The 18168-nt window shown below is 36.8% G+C and overlaps 2 protein-coding genes across 4 annotated transcripts in view; both read left to right on the top strand.

The window, feature by feature from the left end:
• Nucleotides 1–3828, top strand: part of cdc42bpb (CDC42 binding protein kinase beta (DMPK-like)) — a 56729-nt gene extending 52901 nt beyond the window's left edge. For all 3 annotated transcript variants that reach the window (XM_046836055.1, XM_046836052.1, XM_046836054.1), the window contains 3 exons: nucleotides 1217–1325; nucleotides 1432–1502; nucleotides 1826–3828. In XM_046836055.1, coding sequence (XP_046692011.1) covers nucleotides 1217–1325; nucleotides 1432–1502; nucleotides 1826–1954 — 309 coding nt within the window. In that variant the 3' untranslated portion in view covers nucleotides 1955–3828. The remainder of the gene's footprint in view (nucleotides 1–1216; nucleotides 1326–1431; nucleotides 1503–1825) is intronic.
• Nucleotides 3829–6531: 2703 nt separating this feature from the next.
• Nucleotides 6532–17336, top strand: vipas39 (VPS33B interacting protein, apical-basolateral polarity regulator, spe-39 homolog). The gene is made up of 18 exons (XM_046836917.1): nucleotides 6532–6636; nucleotides 6850–6942; nucleotides 8779–8881; nucleotides 8969–9100; nucleotides 9182–9208; nucleotides 9301–9422; nucleotides 10439–10531; nucleotides 10632–10665; nucleotides 10759–10861; nucleotides 11049–11076; nucleotides 11460–11533; nucleotides 11621–11696; nucleotides 12913–13035; nucleotides 13117–13158; nucleotides 14154–14330; nucleotides 14791–14880; nucleotides 16458–16562; nucleotides 17008–17336. The coding sequence occupies exons 2-18, from the start codon at nucleotides 6850–6852 to the stop codon at nucleotides 17026–17028; spliced, it is 1443 nt and encodes a 480-aa protein (XP_046692873.1). The 5' UTR covers nucleotides 6532–6636; the 3' UTR covers nucleotides 17029–17336.
• Nucleotides 17337–18168: the final 832 nt, after the last annotated feature.

Raw genomic sequence — 18168 nt, 5'->3', positions numbered from 1 at the left:
GGATAAGCAGTGCAAAATATACACAGAAAACAGTAAAAAAAAAATATATATAAAAAAAATAAAAAGTGCAGTATTGTGTTGTTAGCGTTGTATGATGATCAGTTGTTCAGTGTAGTAGCAGTCACAGGAAAAAAGCTTCAGTCTGTTTCTGTGGCTCTGAGGTACCTGTAGCGGCTGCCTGATGGTAGCAGGATAAATAGTCCATAGTTGGGGTGAAAGGTATCTTTGATAATACCCCTCGCCCTTTGCAGTTTTCACAACCCTCTGAAGGGCTTTGCGATTTGCAGCTGCTGTACCACACTGAGATGCAGTTAGTGAGGATGCTCTCAATGGCACAGCGGTAAAAGTTCTCCAGACGGGAAGTTTGATGTTGAAGACCATGATGATGTTGCAGTCCGTAATCAGTCTCTGAGTGAGGGTCCAGATCCTGAGCTCATCCAGTTTGTTCGCCAGGGGCCGAAAATTTGCGAAAAAATGCTAGGAAGCGTTGGTCTATGTGCGTTTAGCCTTAGCTTAGCCTGAAGTCCTCTTCCTTTCTGTATATGACCTCTGCACCGGCGCCGGACAGATCCGGTTCGGATAAAGGGTTTGCTGTGCTGCGACTTCCAAACGAGCTCCGGTACTATCTGGTTAGAGGTGAAAATAAAGTCCGAAACATAGTTTGCACAGAAATGACCAATATACAAGAGTGACTGCCTGTCAAATGTTATACTGGAATAACTGAATCGCGTGAGAGCGCAGGACATTAGTGCATAAATAAGCACAAATACGGCAAATCTGGAGAGACGCTGAGCTTTTGAACGCCGCCAAAAGTGACTTTACCAACACTGTTGTGGCTGATGGACATAAATGGCCACAAGCACAATCCAAAATCAAGTGGAACATCTTGCCAGATGAGTGGAGGGAATTATAGGTGCAAATTAGGACTAAATGTAGAATGCGATGCTGAAAAAAGCACATACCACACTTTACAATACAGTGTACGATTGGGTCATCGGAACACATCTCCATCGTAACTCGGGGACTACCTGTATATATTGGCCTTTTGTTTATTAATTTTGTAGTAAAGCTTGTACGTAAAGGTTCTGATTAAATGTCAATTAAAGGCCAACAGTGTGTATTTTTGTCTGATTCTACAAGTAAGAATATTTTGAAGTACTTTATACTTTCTGAATGTGTATTTATATATTTATTTTTGCTTCCTGTTTGACTACAGAGCGTGATGCCGTCTTCTCAGGATGACTTGACCAAGGACAAACCACGTCCTCTTTCTAGTATTTCAAGGCAAACAAGGAGTAAGACCCACATCACACGCACTGCCTCAGGTGAGAAGTCCTCATTCTGTCGGCGTCTCTGTCCCTGCAACCAGGCAGTCATGTTAGCTTGGTTTTATGAGACTGCTTTATAATACCAAATGTTATTTTATTTTAGGAGGTGGCGAATTCATAGGAGCGGGGTCTTCTCGCAATATCTCAGATCCTGATCAGGACTTTGACAGAGAGGTAAGGGGGGGGTGCAGCAATCAGCTCTTCTAGTGCATCGTATAGCTCCTCTTTTGTCTTTGGCAGGCTAGACACTGGTAGACCAGCAATTCAAAGCATGATTCATTGCTAATGTTAGAAGGTTCGATCATGTGACTCGGCTTCAGTCCGATTTTGACCACATTGTTTTCTGTAATAACCATTCCAGTTCCTCAGAAAATGATCTGTTGCTTAATCACCTATTACAATTACTTCTATAATAAGCGCTGCTTTTTAAATAAAAAACGCCGTTAAGGTCATTACATCTTTTTACATTATTGCACGCCTTTTCCTGTTTTCCGCAGCCTGACTCGGACTCCACCAAACACTCCACCCCATCGAACAGCTCGAACCCGAGCAGCCCTCCAAGCCCCAACTCCCCTCACCGCAGTCAGCTCACTCTGGATGGTTTGGAACACACCCTGGATGGCTGATAGCGAAGAAAGAAAAAAAAAAAAAAAACAGCTCACATCTACAAAAAAACACTTCTTTACTTGATCATACTGTTCCTTCCATTCCCTTCCATTCAGTTAGGACTCACTACAAAGTGCCAAGACTCAAAGTGTCATCTTCCGTTCTTTACCCGCCCTGATATGATGGACAGCACAGCACTCTCTCTTTATCCTCCTGGATGCCAAACGAGCAAAATTATCCTCTGAGCGGATATGAGAAAATGGGTTACCGTCGGAAAGTCACTGCAGCTCGATGAAAATCTGAGCTACTCCTGGGTCTGGTCAGCAGAAGTGTGTCAAATCTGCCCCCTATTGGACTGTTTGAGGCAGTATAGCTAGCAGGGTGTATATTTTTTTGTTTGTTTTTTTTTTCTTTTTTTCATTTTAATTCTCAGCTTCGTGTCATGCTCATTTGATGTTGTTTTTTGATTTTTTTTTTTTTAAGATAAAAACGATTATCCGACAGCTGTCACATGATTAAAAAAATCACAGGAAATACAAAAGAATTACTAATGTGACTGATCATGAAACAAAATACTGACGTGAGGGAAAAGAGGCTGCTCTGGGTTTTTTTTTTTTTTTTTTAAAGCATATATGTTTGTGTTCACTCATCACTTAGGAACTCATGACTCCGGAGACTTTTTCCCGACTATTCCAGTCGGATCAGTAAGAACAAAACAAAAGGAAGAAACATTTTTTTTTTTTTTTTAAATCACTGACACTTCTCTCTGTCTCTGAGAGTCAGATCAGATTAGTTAGCAGACTGTGGGGATTTTAAGCCAAACCAGATGGGCACTTTTATTGTAATGTTTTCTTTTTTGTCATTTTTTTTTTTCTTTCGCCAAAATCTACATTTTTCAGCCAGCATTTGGAATATTGATGTTTTAACCTAGATGTTTGACACGAAAAGATTTAGCTGGTGGAAAAGAAACACTGCTCGTAAAAAAACGCTAAAATGAAAACAGAAACAAGACTTTCCATATAGAAACGTGTATTAATGAAAGAAATGGCACACGGCTAAAGGACCACACTATTCATAGGATTTTAATAGTTGTTCTGAAACTGCTGCTGCTGCTTTTGTGTGCTTTATAAAAAGAAATAAATATGTGATAAGTTTCTCATCCTAGCCAATGCTCAGTCCCCAGTTTCTAAACGGTTGCATCATGGACCATCTACAAAGCCTCTTAAAGGGATTATGTAAAATTTGGAATTGGACAAGGACTGTGACATGAGCTACAGACATGACTGGTGTGTTGTTTTTGTAATTTTTTTTTGTTTGTTTTTTGTTTGTTTTTTTACCCCAAGTAGTGTGCCTTCAGTCTCACAACACCTTGTCCTTTAAAGCATTTCAGTATTTTTTTTTTTTTTTAAATAGGTTATTGTTTTACTTTACCCTTCGCATTAAAAAGAAAACAACACTGTATACAACTTGCACACAAACATGTTTTAAAGTCCAATATGTTTTAAAGTCCCTCTTTACTTTCCACCTGACTTCTAAAAGCAGGAGTTTATCCTTAAAACACTACTGCTTTTGCTTAAGAAGAAAAAAAGAAATCGCAACGAAACCTTTGTAATTATTGAATTGTTAGTCTCATCAATCTGAACAAACAATAAACGAGTACCTGTGACACTTGTGTCCCCAAGCTGGTGTGTAAGAAGGGAGTGTCGCTGCAGTTCATGCTCGATTCCGATCACTCCACATCAGCGTTTCTGTACAGCGGTGCATTTTTCTATGTCTGGAGGTTGTGAAGAATTTTGACTTCTAGTACGTTATTGGAACTATATGAGCTCTTTGTATAGAGACTGGTCAGGAAGGAAATGTAATTGTGCTCTGCATTAAAGACACACTTAAAGCAGTTGAGGGTTTGTTTTGTAGTCTTTATTGATTTTGATTTTACACACTTTTGGGAAACGTAAAGCAGAGGATCCAAAGGGTCACTAACCAGTACTGGGATGTGGAAAAATTAATACATTCTGAGGAAAATTTTATATTATTTTATATTTATTATCCGCTACCCCTGAACACACGCCTAAACGGCCATGCACTGTTAAAAATGTGTGTATATATAATTTTTTCTTGATCACGACTTAATTTTCTTGTGTTTAAAAGCATGCTCAAGAGGCATCATGGATAATAACCATAACCATTTATGCGCACGTCTACGAAGAAATAAATATCATGCATGGCCTCTTAGGACTTCCATACGCACACGATATCAGCCGGTCAGCTAAAATATTTTCAAAATGCAACTGGTTTGTGGTGTAGTCGTGTACAGAAGTTTGGAGGCCCCTGATTTAAAGTAATGTGTGTGTTCTTTGCGTTCAGATAAGACCGTGTTTTGTATTTCTGCCAAAACACTACCACAGTGCTGCTGCATCTTCCATTTTGATTGGTCAGAAGGGGTTGATTTTTATTTTATTTTTTTTCTACACCAGCTGCTTTCACAGCAGTGCTGACTATTATTTAGATCACAGGGTAAAATCAGTGCTTTTTTTTCTTAATACATTGTCCTTCCTTCAGTCATAAAGGATGTAAATGGTGGAGTTCTTCATATAGGTCAATAAAAATCTTTTTGAAGATGGGGATTTTTTTTTTCTGAGATTTCTAAAGAATTTTGGAGGATGTCTCCAGGGTCAGCTTGTGTGTCTCTTTTTATTTTTGTATACTTGTGTGTGTGTGATGGTCTCATTAACTTCACAAGAAAGTAGAAGAGAAAGAAGCGAGAGAACAAGTGTTCATCCCTGACAGCAGGAACTAACTAATAAAATGAGACTATATGTCAATAGATAATGAATTAAATGGTAATTTCCTGTGTTGTACAAAGAATAAAACACTTCTATACATACATGTTTTGGAAAATAATCCATAGTCCAATTAATTAATTAATTAAAAATGTACTATTTTTTTCTTCTTTATTAGTGCACCCTGTAGTGTTGTATTCCTTACTTTGGAGATTCCCAACAATACCAAGAAGGAATACTGCTGCACTTCCTCCAATCAAGCAAATTGTTATGCTCACTGTTGTATGAGCCAAATGCATCAAATATCACACTTATTGACCATATACACACAGGATGTTGATTCTGGATTATATTTTTTTACCATCATTTAAAAAACAAAACAAACAAAAAACATAAAATAGCCTAAAATAAGTGTATTTGATGTGACTAAATTTATGTACATAGAATTTGCCGAAAACATTTGCACATTCTCACACCTATCTACTTTGTGTGAATTTGTATCAGATGATAGAAACATGAAACAAGTTATATCACTGACTTTCACCTTCTAGATCTGGTCGTACCTTGTCTTCAACACGGAGTGATATCAGGGCAGCCCAGGAAGCACTTCACACCTTCAAGTCTGAATGAGTTATATTCTGTTTGTGCTATTGTGTGCTTTAGATCAATCTACATACAAACATTAGCATGTAAAATGGACTATATAATGAGACTGACTATATACAGGCCTAACATTATGACATTATAACATTGTCTGGTGAAAAGAATAACATCTTTTCATCATGGCACCTGTTACTGGGACGGATATATTAGGCAGCAAGTGAACATTTTGATAACATTTTGTTTCAGCTCTTGTGGGATGTTCCTGGTCTGCAGTGGTCAGTATCTATCAAAAGTGGTCCAAGGAAGAAACCGTGGTGAACCGGCAACAAGGTCATGTGTGACTGAGGCTTATTGAAGGCTGGTCCATGTGGTTCGATCCAGCAGACGAGCTCCTGTAGCTCAAACTGCTGATGAAGTTAATGCTGTTAATGCTCGACAGGTCAGGTGTGTTTCGGCAGCAAAAGGGGGATATTAGGGAGGTGGTCATAATGTTATGCCTGATTGGTGTACCTACAGTTTGCAATTTTGAGGAAAATGCATCACTCATCCCAGTTGGAGGGCTTATTGTTAACAAAAGACAAATGTATAACATGTATCACTTTGTAGCTTGTAGTGGCATACCACTTCCGAGTTACACAGTTTACTGAAACCTGACCATCGCACCCATATGTTTTTTCCCCCCAAACTGTTGACACAACATCAGTGACAGCTCCATGAAGACATGGTTTGCCAACGCTGAAGTGGAAAAATTCGAGTGTCCAAATGAACTGATGGCACCCCAGACTTCCTCCTCATTAGTCCCCTCGTGGCTAAATAAACACAAATCCCCCCGAAATATATTTAAAAGCATTTCCAGAGAAAGAAGCATATTATAAGCAGGAATGACAGGGGCGTTTAAATGATAGGATATGATCCTATCATATACTTTAAGTATGGCTGCATACTTTATTCGCACAAATAGTGTACCAACCTTATGATGAAGCATGGTGGTGGCTGCATTGTGCTCTGCGGTAGCTTTTTTTCAATGGCAAAAACGAGGATGAGTTTAAAGGGGGTCCATAATTCCAAAAGGATGTAACCAGGCAGTGATGGAGAGGCTTTGGGTTTTTAAAATGTCTTTAAGTTCAGACTCGATCAGGAATGGAATGTGTAAAAAGCGCATGATGGGTGTGACGATCACGTGACTGCAAACCTTTAGTTATACAGTGTACGGCTGAACGCAGCATACGACTTTTATTCTGACAGACGATGACGTCAACGTACCCGGAAGTAAAGAAACCTGACGTTTGCGCCTCTGATTTCTCTTCGTTATCTTGAAGGTAAGACTCAGATTTGGTGTTTGTCATGCAGTCTGATCGTAAGATACATTATTTGTTGTCAAGTTACATGTAGAAAAGGCTAAAGTGAAGGAAATATCTGCAGCTGAATGCTCGGGTTGAGGTTGTCATGACATCCTGGAGCAGTCAGTAGATACGTCTAGGCTGTGTGAGGAGTATTTACTGTAATAACTCAGTCCAATGTGTTGCCTGTAGATGAATCGGGTTAAACCTGAAGATGATGAATACTGGAATAGCTCCAAATTCAAAGCTTTCACCTTTGAGGATGACGATGATGAATTTACCAAGGTGAGCTCAACACATATCACATCCTCCACAACAGAAACATGTGTTTTCGGTTGTATACTACAAAATGCTTTGTGATTTATTCCAAAAAAGTCTCAAAAACATTTCTTAGAAGGATTTTGGACACACCCTGCATAAGTTATTGATGTTGAATAGGAGCTTCATGAAAGCATCTTCATGGCTCACTGCAGTCCCACTCCAACAAACCTACAATGGGTGCCAATAGTTTTGCACACTTTATGATGTTGTAAGAAATTAGGTTAAAAATGCACTTGTTGTTCCTATTCGTCAATAATCACAAAAAGAAAGCGGGTTTTTCCGTTTTCATTTTCCTATGGTGGCGATTTTGGGCTGTAAACTTAATGCACTTAAGTTACAGTAGAGATACAGTCAGTAAAATAGTGCTCCCTTTAAACTTTCATTTCAATAAAAATACAAAGGTATCTGCTTTTTAAATGTACAAATATGTATTTGTCTTCAATGTCTTATGATTTATTATGGCTATAATGTTCCTATTATCTTTTTTTGTCACAAGACTCTTTATTCATCGACTCAGTTTATGTGAAAAGACCCTGTTACTCTCAGCACACAATCTATTAATAGAATGATATCAAGGAGTCAATCATTAAATTAATTCGATTAAAATTATCGTGAGCCCAAAACCTTCTTTTCAACTACTTCAAAAAATCGTGCAAATTGCGGCAAATTATTTATTACTCTCAAGATGTTCTGCTGTTGAACTGACACTGACCTGTATGTTGTTGCCAAGTAGAGACAAAGTCAACAAGCTGCCATGTTTTTATCCACTCATACATAAAAAGGAACAACTGATTTTAGCAAAATGTAGTTGAGTAAAAAGATATTTGACTTTGAAATGAAGTGAAGTGAAAGTAAAAAGAAGGTTTCCCAAATGAAAATACTTTAGTAAAGTACAGATACGTAAAATAGCTACTTTAGTATAGTAGCTAATTACATTTACTTTGTTACTGTCCACCACTTATAGCATTCCGCATAGCAACATTCTACAACCACCATGTGTCATCATAATGATGATGCAACATGGAACTGCATGTATGTAGCCACCTGACATTTCTATAAATGTTTATTGAACACCCCAATGCAGATTGAGCTCCCCTTTGCTGTTCTCCACTTTTTTGGAAATCTTTCTAATAGATTTTGAAGTCGGGATGTGTGAACATTCAGCCATAAGAGCATTAGTGAGATCAGGTACTGATAGTGTGTGAGGAGGTTTGGGGTGCAGTCAGTGTTTCAGTTCATCCCAAATGTGTTCATTGGGGTTGATGTTAGATCTCTGTGCAGGACAAACAAGATCTACTCTAACCTAAACTAATCATGCTGGAACAGGTGTATCCTTGTTCCAGTGAAGGGAAATTTTCACCATTTCTGTGGTTAAGGGTTCAGCCGTGAAAGCTGAATTGTTGTATTTTCATGCCAGGGAATATTTTTTCTTGTAAATTCAGTGTTCTTTTTAGAGCAAACAGGATGCACCTGTGCTCAGTTTGGTGTGTGCGAGCCAAAGGTCTGGATGCTCATTGAAATGAGCTATTTCAGTTTTGAGTTTTTAATCTCTAAAATATGCTTCTGTCATTTGTCATTATAGAACACTGTGTGCGGACTAATCGCCAGTAATGGACCTGAAAACTTTCCCAATCCACTGGTTTTCTTTTTTGGGATCAGTGAACATGATTGCTGGGATTACTAACTCTAACATTTTGTTGAAACTTCATTATTTTACTTACATTAATGTTATGGAATGTTTGGGATTGATGTGTTTTTAGTTGTCAATTGAAATTATGCTGCTTCACTTTCCTTGTTTAGCTGAAAGAATCCAAGCGTGCGGTGAACAGCATCCTGGTGGACGAAGATGACGATGATGATGATGATGTTGAAAAGGTCAGCTGGAGTGGAGAGCCTATTGGAAGTAAGACGCATCGCAGAAACATCACTTCCTGCCCCTTCCACAGAATGCATTTGACTTTGATCTTGACTTTTTTGTGTTGAACTTCAGGTATATCCTGGTCGGTCAAAGAGACTGCCTCCAGCATCCGCTCGGGTGGAGAACAGAGCTTTCCAAAAATCAACGCTGCCCCCTCGTTACCAAAACAAGGCTCTGTATACTCCTTAAGTTCTTTGTTCAGAGGTGAATATATTAGGTGATATGATGGATTCAGCAGTGTGTGTGTTTAAATGCTACTTATTGTATAATTTTATTCCCCCTCAGGAAAAAGCAGGCCTTCATTTTCTGAAAGTAAGTTCAACACTCAGGCATCATTCAGACTGAGAGTATTGTAGTTTAGAGGTGCCTGGGATGGCAAGCTGACATCGTTTTCTGTTTTTTAGCTTTTACTGAAACGTCTGCAAGAGTGTATGCTCCAGAATTACGCAAACCAAAGTCAGACTGTAAGGACTATATAAGTGATTGGAGCCCTGAAGAAACTATAAGAAGGATGCGGAAAGGAAAGGTAAAGTAAACTCTCCTTCCGAATGTGAGTACCTGCTGAATCCCTTTCTCTAATCCACCTCTGAGATCTCTCAAAAGCTCTGATTGGTCAGAAGACCTTTCTATAACAGCAGCTCTGACATCCAGCTGTAATTCAAACTGCATGAATATACCAATGCACCTGTGTCACTTTGTTATAGTTTTTACAGTCACATTAGTATAAAAAGTATTTAACAAATAATAATAATAGTAATAGTAACAATAATAATAATAATCTGTGGAGTCTTAGATGTTCAAGTTTCCCTCCAATTGTGAGTCTCTTTAATAAAGAGAATGTTGCAATCTCTGGTTTTGTTATTCACATGGCAATTTGCATTTGATTTACCTTGAGACTGTAACTGTTCTTGGGATACCACAACGTTGGAAGAATTGTATACGATGTCTTTGGATGCAGCAGCATAAAATGTTCTCTTCACTTGAACTAGGAGACCCAAACCTGTTCCATTGTAACAATACCCCTGTACACAAAGCCAGCTTTATGAAGATATGGTTTGCATGGGTTACATGGAAAATCTTGAGTGGCCTGCTATATAGCTCTGACCTCAACCCCTATTGAATACCATTGGGATGAACTGGAACATTGGCTGCACCTCAGTTCCTGATTTTACTAACACCCTTGTGGCTGAATGAGCACAAAATCTCCACAGGAAGCTAGTGGAACATCTTCCCAAAAGAGTGAAGGTTACAGCAACAGCAAATGGGGACTAAATATGGAATGGGATGTTCAAAAAGCACAAGCGAATCGTATTGTCAGGTGTCCACAACCTTTTGTCTGTATAGTGGAGCTGCTATAATATAAGTGATAACAGGAACTAAATAGTTTCCTCCACTTTAAATGGTAAAAAAAAGGAAGTGGTGTGTGCTCATGTGTGTGTCTGAGATAGAGAGAGAAGGATCTGTAGTTCCTATCCTACACATCAAAACTTTTCATATTTGTTTTGATGAAAAATATGACCAAATATATATATATTTGTGCAGGCATATTCCCTGGAAAGGTTTCGCTCTCTACAGGACAAACTTCTGCTGCTGGATGAAGCGGTCAGCGCTCACGACGGCAACATCATCACTGCTGTACGGGTTGTATTCTGATTTCCATCCACAATTTCGATTCATTTTGACAAAGAGCGTTCACACATCTGTGCTTTATCTGATTTGTATTCTTCTCTTGTAGGTTTTAATATATTTAAAGAAATCATTAAGTAAAGGTAAGTGACTATAATATTCCTTGTTTAAATGATTATTAGAAGAGTAGGCATTGCTTTACATTTGCCATTTTTTTTGTTTATTTTTTTCCCCAGAAATCCTTTTCCGGGAGTTAATGTTAAGAGAAATAGCTTTACGGCATTACATTCATTATCTGAAGGAAATGGGAGAGCAGAGGCTTTTGGTGGAGTTGATGAAGTAAGTGGACAATTTAGACCTAATATTGATTAGTAACTACGGTGTGGATGTAAGACTAGTTAATGGCTTTTTGCCTGTGTGTGTGTGTGTGTGTGTGTGTGTGTGTGTGTGTGTGTGTGTGTGGCTGTATTTGTATAACCCGCCCCAATCTAGTATAACCAACTTTTATCAAATGACTTTGTCATAGGTCACTCGGCAGAACAGAGGATATGGCGGTAGGTGCTATTTGAGTTCATCCTTCTGAATTTCTTGCATGTTTCTTAACTTCAAAAAGTTATGACGGAAACAAATGTATAATACGCAGCACAGATTAGCCTTTATATATATATATATATATATATATATATATATATATATATATATATATATGTGTGTGTGTGTGTGTGTGTGTGTGTGTGTGTGTGTGTGTATATATATATATATATATATATATATATATATATATATATATATATATATAATGTGTGTGTATGTGTGTGTATATATATATATATATATATATATATATATATATATATATATATATATATATATATATATATATATATGTATATATATATATATATATATATATGTATATATGTATATATTGCTATAGGTAATGCAGTACAAGGAGCATATGAGCATTAAAGACGAAGGCGATAGAAGAGACTTCCTCAAAAAAACTCTGAGGTAAACACAGACGGTACAATCAAGACACACATCATAGCTCATCCTTTGTAGCATTCATGAGAGCTGTTTCCCCTTGTTTGTTGTTAGTCTCCCTTTTTCTCAAGACGATGCCACCCATGTTCAAGACCACTACACACTCTTGGAGAGACAGATCATCATAGAGGTGAGAGTTTAATACACAGCAACCAAATCTTGTATATCTATAAGTATGGTTGTTGAGTGAAGACTGGTTATATACACTCACTGAGCACTTAATTAGGACAAATGCACCTACACACACACACACACACACACACTTATTCATGCAATTATGTAATCAGACAATCATGTAGCAGTAGTGCAGTGTATAAAATCATGCAGATACAGGCCAAGAGCTTCAGTTAACGCTTACATCAAACATCAGCATAAAAAGGAAAAAAATTGATATATGTGGTATTTATATGATTGCTAATGTCCTGTGATTTTCACACACAACAGTCTCTAGGGTTTGCTAAGAATAGTGCAATAAATTAAATAAAAACATCCAGTGTGTTGCAGTTTGATAGACAGATATACCTTGTTCAGAGAGATCAATGGAGAATGATCAGACTCTTTTGAGCAGACAAAGGTAACTCAGATAATCACTGTACAACTGTGATGAGCAGAAATTATCTCAGAAGACCATGTCAGGTTTCACTTCACTCTGCAAAGATCAGGAAGCTGAGCCTGTATTTGAGCACAGGCTCAACAAAATTGGACAGCTGAAGACTGAAAAAAATTTATCAAGATTTATCTTGATTTCTGCTGAGGCACATGGATGGTACGAAATAAGAACATGCCATAGACACAACCTGCCTACAGTCCACAGTTCAGGCTGGTGGAGGTAGTGTAATGATGTGGGGAATGTATTTGTGGGACCCCTTAATACTAATCAGATTATTAAAGTATTTTTAATGATTATTTGCTCCTCTTCGTGGCCAAAAGTGAAGAAAATTTAATGGGTAATATCAGCAGGTCACAAAACAATAGTTATCTTAAACTGATTTGCTGAACAAGACTTGATGTTCAATGTCCTTCAGTGGCCTTCCCAGTCACTGGATATCATTTGGATTTAATAGAACTTTGGATCTGGTAAAGCAATTCAATACGGATTCTCCGTAAAAAAAAATGCATATGAAAAAAAAAAACCCACAAAAACATTTGAGGAATTTAATCATTTGGAGTAATGGTGTGATTCAGTCATCTGAACCTGATCCAGAATCTCAACATCTTGAGAAAACCATGTCATGAAGAATTGTTCTGAAAGAGCAAGTGAAGTTTCTACTCCGTATTAGCACAGTGTGGAGTGAGTGTATATTCTACTAATATTTTATATACTCTATTCTGTGTGTTTCTTTTAGGCTAATGACAAGAAGGGTGAAGCTGAGATTTTTAAGAAATACCCTAGAAAAGCTTCTATTTTGAACATGCCCATTATCACTACACTGTATTATGCCTGCTTCTACCACTATGGAGAGTCAGAGGTAAGCACACTGTGGGTATTCACGTTATGGCAATTTTGTTAACAGTTATATATAAGGTTTTGCATCCATGTATATCTGCAGGGTACGTTCAGCAGTCCGGCTAACATCCGAAAAACCTTCAGGGTAAGCACATCTTCATATTTTTCAAGCTCTATCTCATTAACTAGGAAACCCAAACCTACATATGCTTTATATCATTAAAAGATCTTTAGTGACCTGCTATAGAGCTCTGACCTCAAACATATTGAACACCTTAGGGACAAATTGGAATGCTGACTGCACCCCAGGCCTCCAAACCCTACATCAGTACCTGATTGTGGCTGAATGAGCACAAATCTCCAAAAACACACTCCATAATCTAGTGGAACATGTAGAGGTTATTATAACAGCAAATGAAGACTAAATGTGGATGGGATGTTCCTAAAGCACATATGAATCTTATGGTCCGGGGTCTACAACCTTGTGTCCATATAGTGTATCATGTCACCGTGACTGCTGTACTAAGATTAGAGCAACGACCCAACAATATCTGGTCAGTAGTTTGAGTGGTGGAACATAAAACTTCTTGATTACAAAGATCAAGCTTAGCACCTAACATGACTGAACCTACCTTTTAATGCCTTTAACCATTAGTAATTAATTTATAGCCATAAATAGGATAAGTCGGCTTAAAGATTTTTGACTTGATGCCTGGAGAGATAATTGCAGTACTGTACTTTTATTTTAAGAGAAGGAACTATTTTTTGTCTAGTCATCCTTTAATTATTGCCAACATTATGTCAGCAACTTTTTCGCAAACAAGCCTTGCATTAAATATAAAATCTATGTGAACAGTTTTTCCTGACTCGGCAGACTGTCTACAGGTAAATAATCTACATGCATGTAATATAAAGAAGCCCGAAAATCATGAAGGTTCATGTTTATTTTGAGTATTTCGATCTGTACATAATATACAATGAACATGTGTTTACCTGCACATCACTTTTATATAAGCTATGTTGGTTTATCTGATGAAGTGACCAGAGATTAGAACATGCATAGCAGGTTTACCTAATTAACCGATTTAAATATTAAACATTTGCATTTGTTTTAATGGATGAATCCATCTTTGGTTTTAGATTTCAGAAAAGCAGTACATCCTGACGGCACTTGGAGCTCGGGCAAAACTAAAAAACTGGTTTGATGTGGACAGTTTGTTCAACACCAAGACCTGGCTGGGTTACACTAAGAAAAGATCCCCCATCGGCTTTCACAGAGTGGTGGATATCCTGCAGAAGAACAGCGCTCCTGTTCAGGTGAATCTCCTGCAGTAACTAGCTTCTCTCAGTAGGGGGAGCAAAACTCCTGGTTTTATATTTAATAAATAAATAAATATATATATATATATATATATATATATATAAATAAATAAATAAATAAATAAATAAATATATATATATATATATATATATATATATATATATATATATATATATATTAGTTTATTGTTTGATGTTTAGGTGAACTAAATGTGAACTAGCTATGTTATGTTATGGGCCTATTTGAATTAAAAGGTTTTGTTGCCTGTAAATGTCTGGTTTGGTGGGGGCTGTGTGTGTGTGTGTGTGTGTGTGTGTGTGTGTGTGTGTGTGTGTGTGTGTGTGTGTGTGTGTGAGAGAGATAATGTGTTTTTTAGCTTTAGTTGATTACAATCTCACCAAAAACCTTCTTGCAACATCAGTTTCTCAGTATGTATCCTCCATCTTCTTTTATTAGGTGTTGCAAGAGTACATAACCCTGATCGATGACTCTGAACTGAAGCTCGGTTTGGCTCAGAAGTATAAATGCCACGACGTTGTCATCGATGTAAGTACAACAGTTTTGAAGTGTAAAATACATTTTTCAAGGTCAGACAAATGATATTTGTATTGTGTGGCCCACTGAGTGAGTAGGCTAAGCTTCAATGTGTTACCCAGTTCCTTATTTTGGTTGCTTGGAAGCGTGTTAACGAAATAAAACATAAATCCTGCTTACACATTAAAATACTGTAAGTTCTATTTTTATTGTACATTCTTTTTTGTCATAGCAGTTTTTTTTATATTCCATTGAGAATATTTTATTATTTTTATATTGTTTTGTGTCTTTTTTACATTTTTAAAGTTTACATTTTATTACTACTCTTTAATTCTTATTTGTTCTCTTTTATTTCTACATTTTATTGTCCTACATGTGGACATTGCAAGCATTTCGATGCATTTTGCACTATGTGGGGGAGTGTATGAAAAATGTGAATTTGCTAGCTGATATGTAAGGAATAAAATGTTCAAACAATCATTACAGGAAAGGAATGCCTAAGGCCTAAGGCATGGTGCTATAACAGCATGTCCTAAAGTATTTTTTATATAAACAGTAGTTTGTTACATTTCATTGTTTATTCTCATTCTCACAATTTTTCATTCTTTACAAAGCATCATATTTATGTTTACAGAGTTTATAGGCTTCACTGAGTAAATGCTTTTGTAAGCCACGTCCAACGAAAAGATTTACAGTTGTGGGTAAAGCTGATACAGTATTCCCCCGCTTTACCACGTTTTGAATCTCGTGCCCCCCGGGTTTATCGCAGAATTGCATTTGCCACATAACTAATTAGTTTGGCTGATTTTCCCGGTCGCTCGCGGATAGCGCGATAGACCAATACACTTATAGGGAATTGTTTTTATGGAGTTTATGTTGAAATAATGACATTTATTAATACAAATATAATTATTCATTATAAAATGTAGTAAAATGTTAATACAGTACAGTACTGTATACATTAAGTAGCAATTTTGGGGTAGCGTCCGTTTATCACAGTTTTCCGTTTATAAACGGGGGATTGCTGTAATCTGTATACTCACATGAACACTTAAATGCTCTCCCCGTTTTTAAAATGAATAAATGGAAATATGTGCAATACCACATTTTACTAATCTAAAGCTGTACTTTTCTGTTCAATTATATGCTTTAATATTTTTCCTTCAGAAAAATTTGCAATAGATTTTTATTCTTTCTATTTATTTTCATTTTCTATTTTTTTTTTTAACATACAACTGTAAGCTTCTGTCACCAAAACAAATTCCTCGTAAGTGCAAACATACTTCGCAATAAAATCTCTTCCTGATTCAGATTCTGATTCTGTATATAGACGAATGCCATTTATCTATAAAGCTCAAAGCACAGCTGGTTTGAGGCAAAGCTCACAAATTACCATTTTTCAGAGGTTTAATTTGCTTTTATATAGAAGTTATTATTAGCCACATAACAGGAACAATAAGAAATCTGGGGACAAAAAAGGTGATGGGCCTTTGTTGTTGCTGCATGTCTGTTTTGTTCATTATTTGTAGTTGTTGTTGTTTGTGACCTAAATCCAAAATCACAAGGTACTTTGTGTTTTTTCCTATCAGACCTACAGAGACCTGAAAGACCGTCAGCAGCTGATTGTGTACCAGAGTAAATTGGAGCGGGGTTCGCACGAGTACAGGAGGATCAACGAGCTCATTAATAACACTGTAAGAGGAATCCGATCCAGAATTTTCCTATATTTTATTTTACCTTTCTTTAATTCTTAATGATGATCAGTGCAAAAGGTGTTAATTCAGTGAGTATTATATATGAAAACATCCATCTTTGAGGTTTTTTTTCCACACATTAGAGTAAACCTTCATTCTTTTGACAACTCACATTTTTTTAACAGAGACAGCGTTCATGTGGGAACAGCGGTTTATAGGCATTAAAACATTTAATGCAACTGGATAATGTAAATGGATAAAAAGTGCAAGGTGTCATCAGTCAAAAAAATTATGATTGCAAGCTGAATTGCAAAATTATCTTATTCTAAAGAATTTGAGAAATTGAACAGAAAGTAGCATAAATTTTATGTTTGTTAAATGTGATTTTATTTAATTTTTTCTTATTTCAATATTTTAATATTCCGACATATTTTTGAACTAACAGCAAATCCGATGGAAGAACTGACATTTGGAGAGAAGAAGAGATGTTTTATACGAACATTTTGATACGAGCGTGCTCAGAGGCTTCAGCTGACACAGCGTGTGCTTCAGAGGATCGTCACAGTGAAGGCTGTTACAGTAATGAAGCAGCCTCGGGTTTCAGCCACGATGCAATGAAGCACCTCAGCCATGGCAACTAGAAGATTTTTTTTTTTCATTTGTTGTTGTTTTTTTTAATTATTATAATTTTTGGATATTTTCCTGTAATTCATTATGGCTATTGAGGTGCCATGTGTCCATTTGCCAATAAATTCTGAACCTGGTGTACATATACCACACATTCCTAATCTGCAATTGGTTTACCATTTGGTCCATATTTAGTAGTCCTGATGAACTTGTTTCATATATAAATAATTTATATATAAAAATACAATGTGAAAGTTCAAATATTTAATAAAAACTTGGTAAATCTGTCAATTGAGTGATAAAACCACACGTATTTACTTTGCTTTTTTATTTCTAATTTCAGTTATTTTAAATAAAAGGTCCAAATAAGATTCTTTTGAGTAGTATTTCAGAGGAATGTATATTTTTTGGTTTTGTAAGGAACCATTTTTAAAGGGCAGATGTGAGGATTATAGTATATTATACACATTTTTTTATATTGGTTTTCATTAGAGCTGCACCAACTAATCGATAAATATTCGATAATAAAATTTGTTGTCAACGAATGCCATTATTAATTAGTTGGGCTGCTCAAGTTACTGGTGAGCGTGACTGCAAGGGGACACAGCTGACTGCGAAAATGGTGCAGGGTCAACCAGCAGCAGGAAAAAGTGTGCGTCCCAAGTCATCCAAGGCATGTGAGCATTTTATATTAAACGCAACAAAGAAAAATGTACCTGGAAGTTATCGCAAAGCTGAGCTTGTGTGGCATGGAAGTACCACAGTCATGCACGAGCATGTGAAAAGAAAAAAAAACTCACTAGTGTCACGGATGAAGGCGAAACATCAGCACGGTAAGAAAAAACGGAATAATCCTCATTATGTAAAAAATGGTACAGTTTGATAAAGTGCTATTGTGTAAACTGTAACTTCTGCACAGTCGCACTGGATCTGTTCTCGCATCATAATGATGGATTAAATTAAAACGGTGTGAACAAAC

The sequence above is a fragment of the Silurus meridionalis genome, chromosome 23 (genome assembly GCF_014805685.1).
Source record: "Silurus meridionalis isolate SWU-2019-XX chromosome 23, ASM1480568v1, whole genome shotgun sequence".
In the NCBI taxonomy this organism is placed as follows: Eukaryota; Metazoa; Chordata; class Actinopteri; order Siluriformes; family Siluridae; genus Silurus; species Silurus meridionalis.
This window is presented reverse-complemented; position numbering and strand designations above follow the sequence as displayed.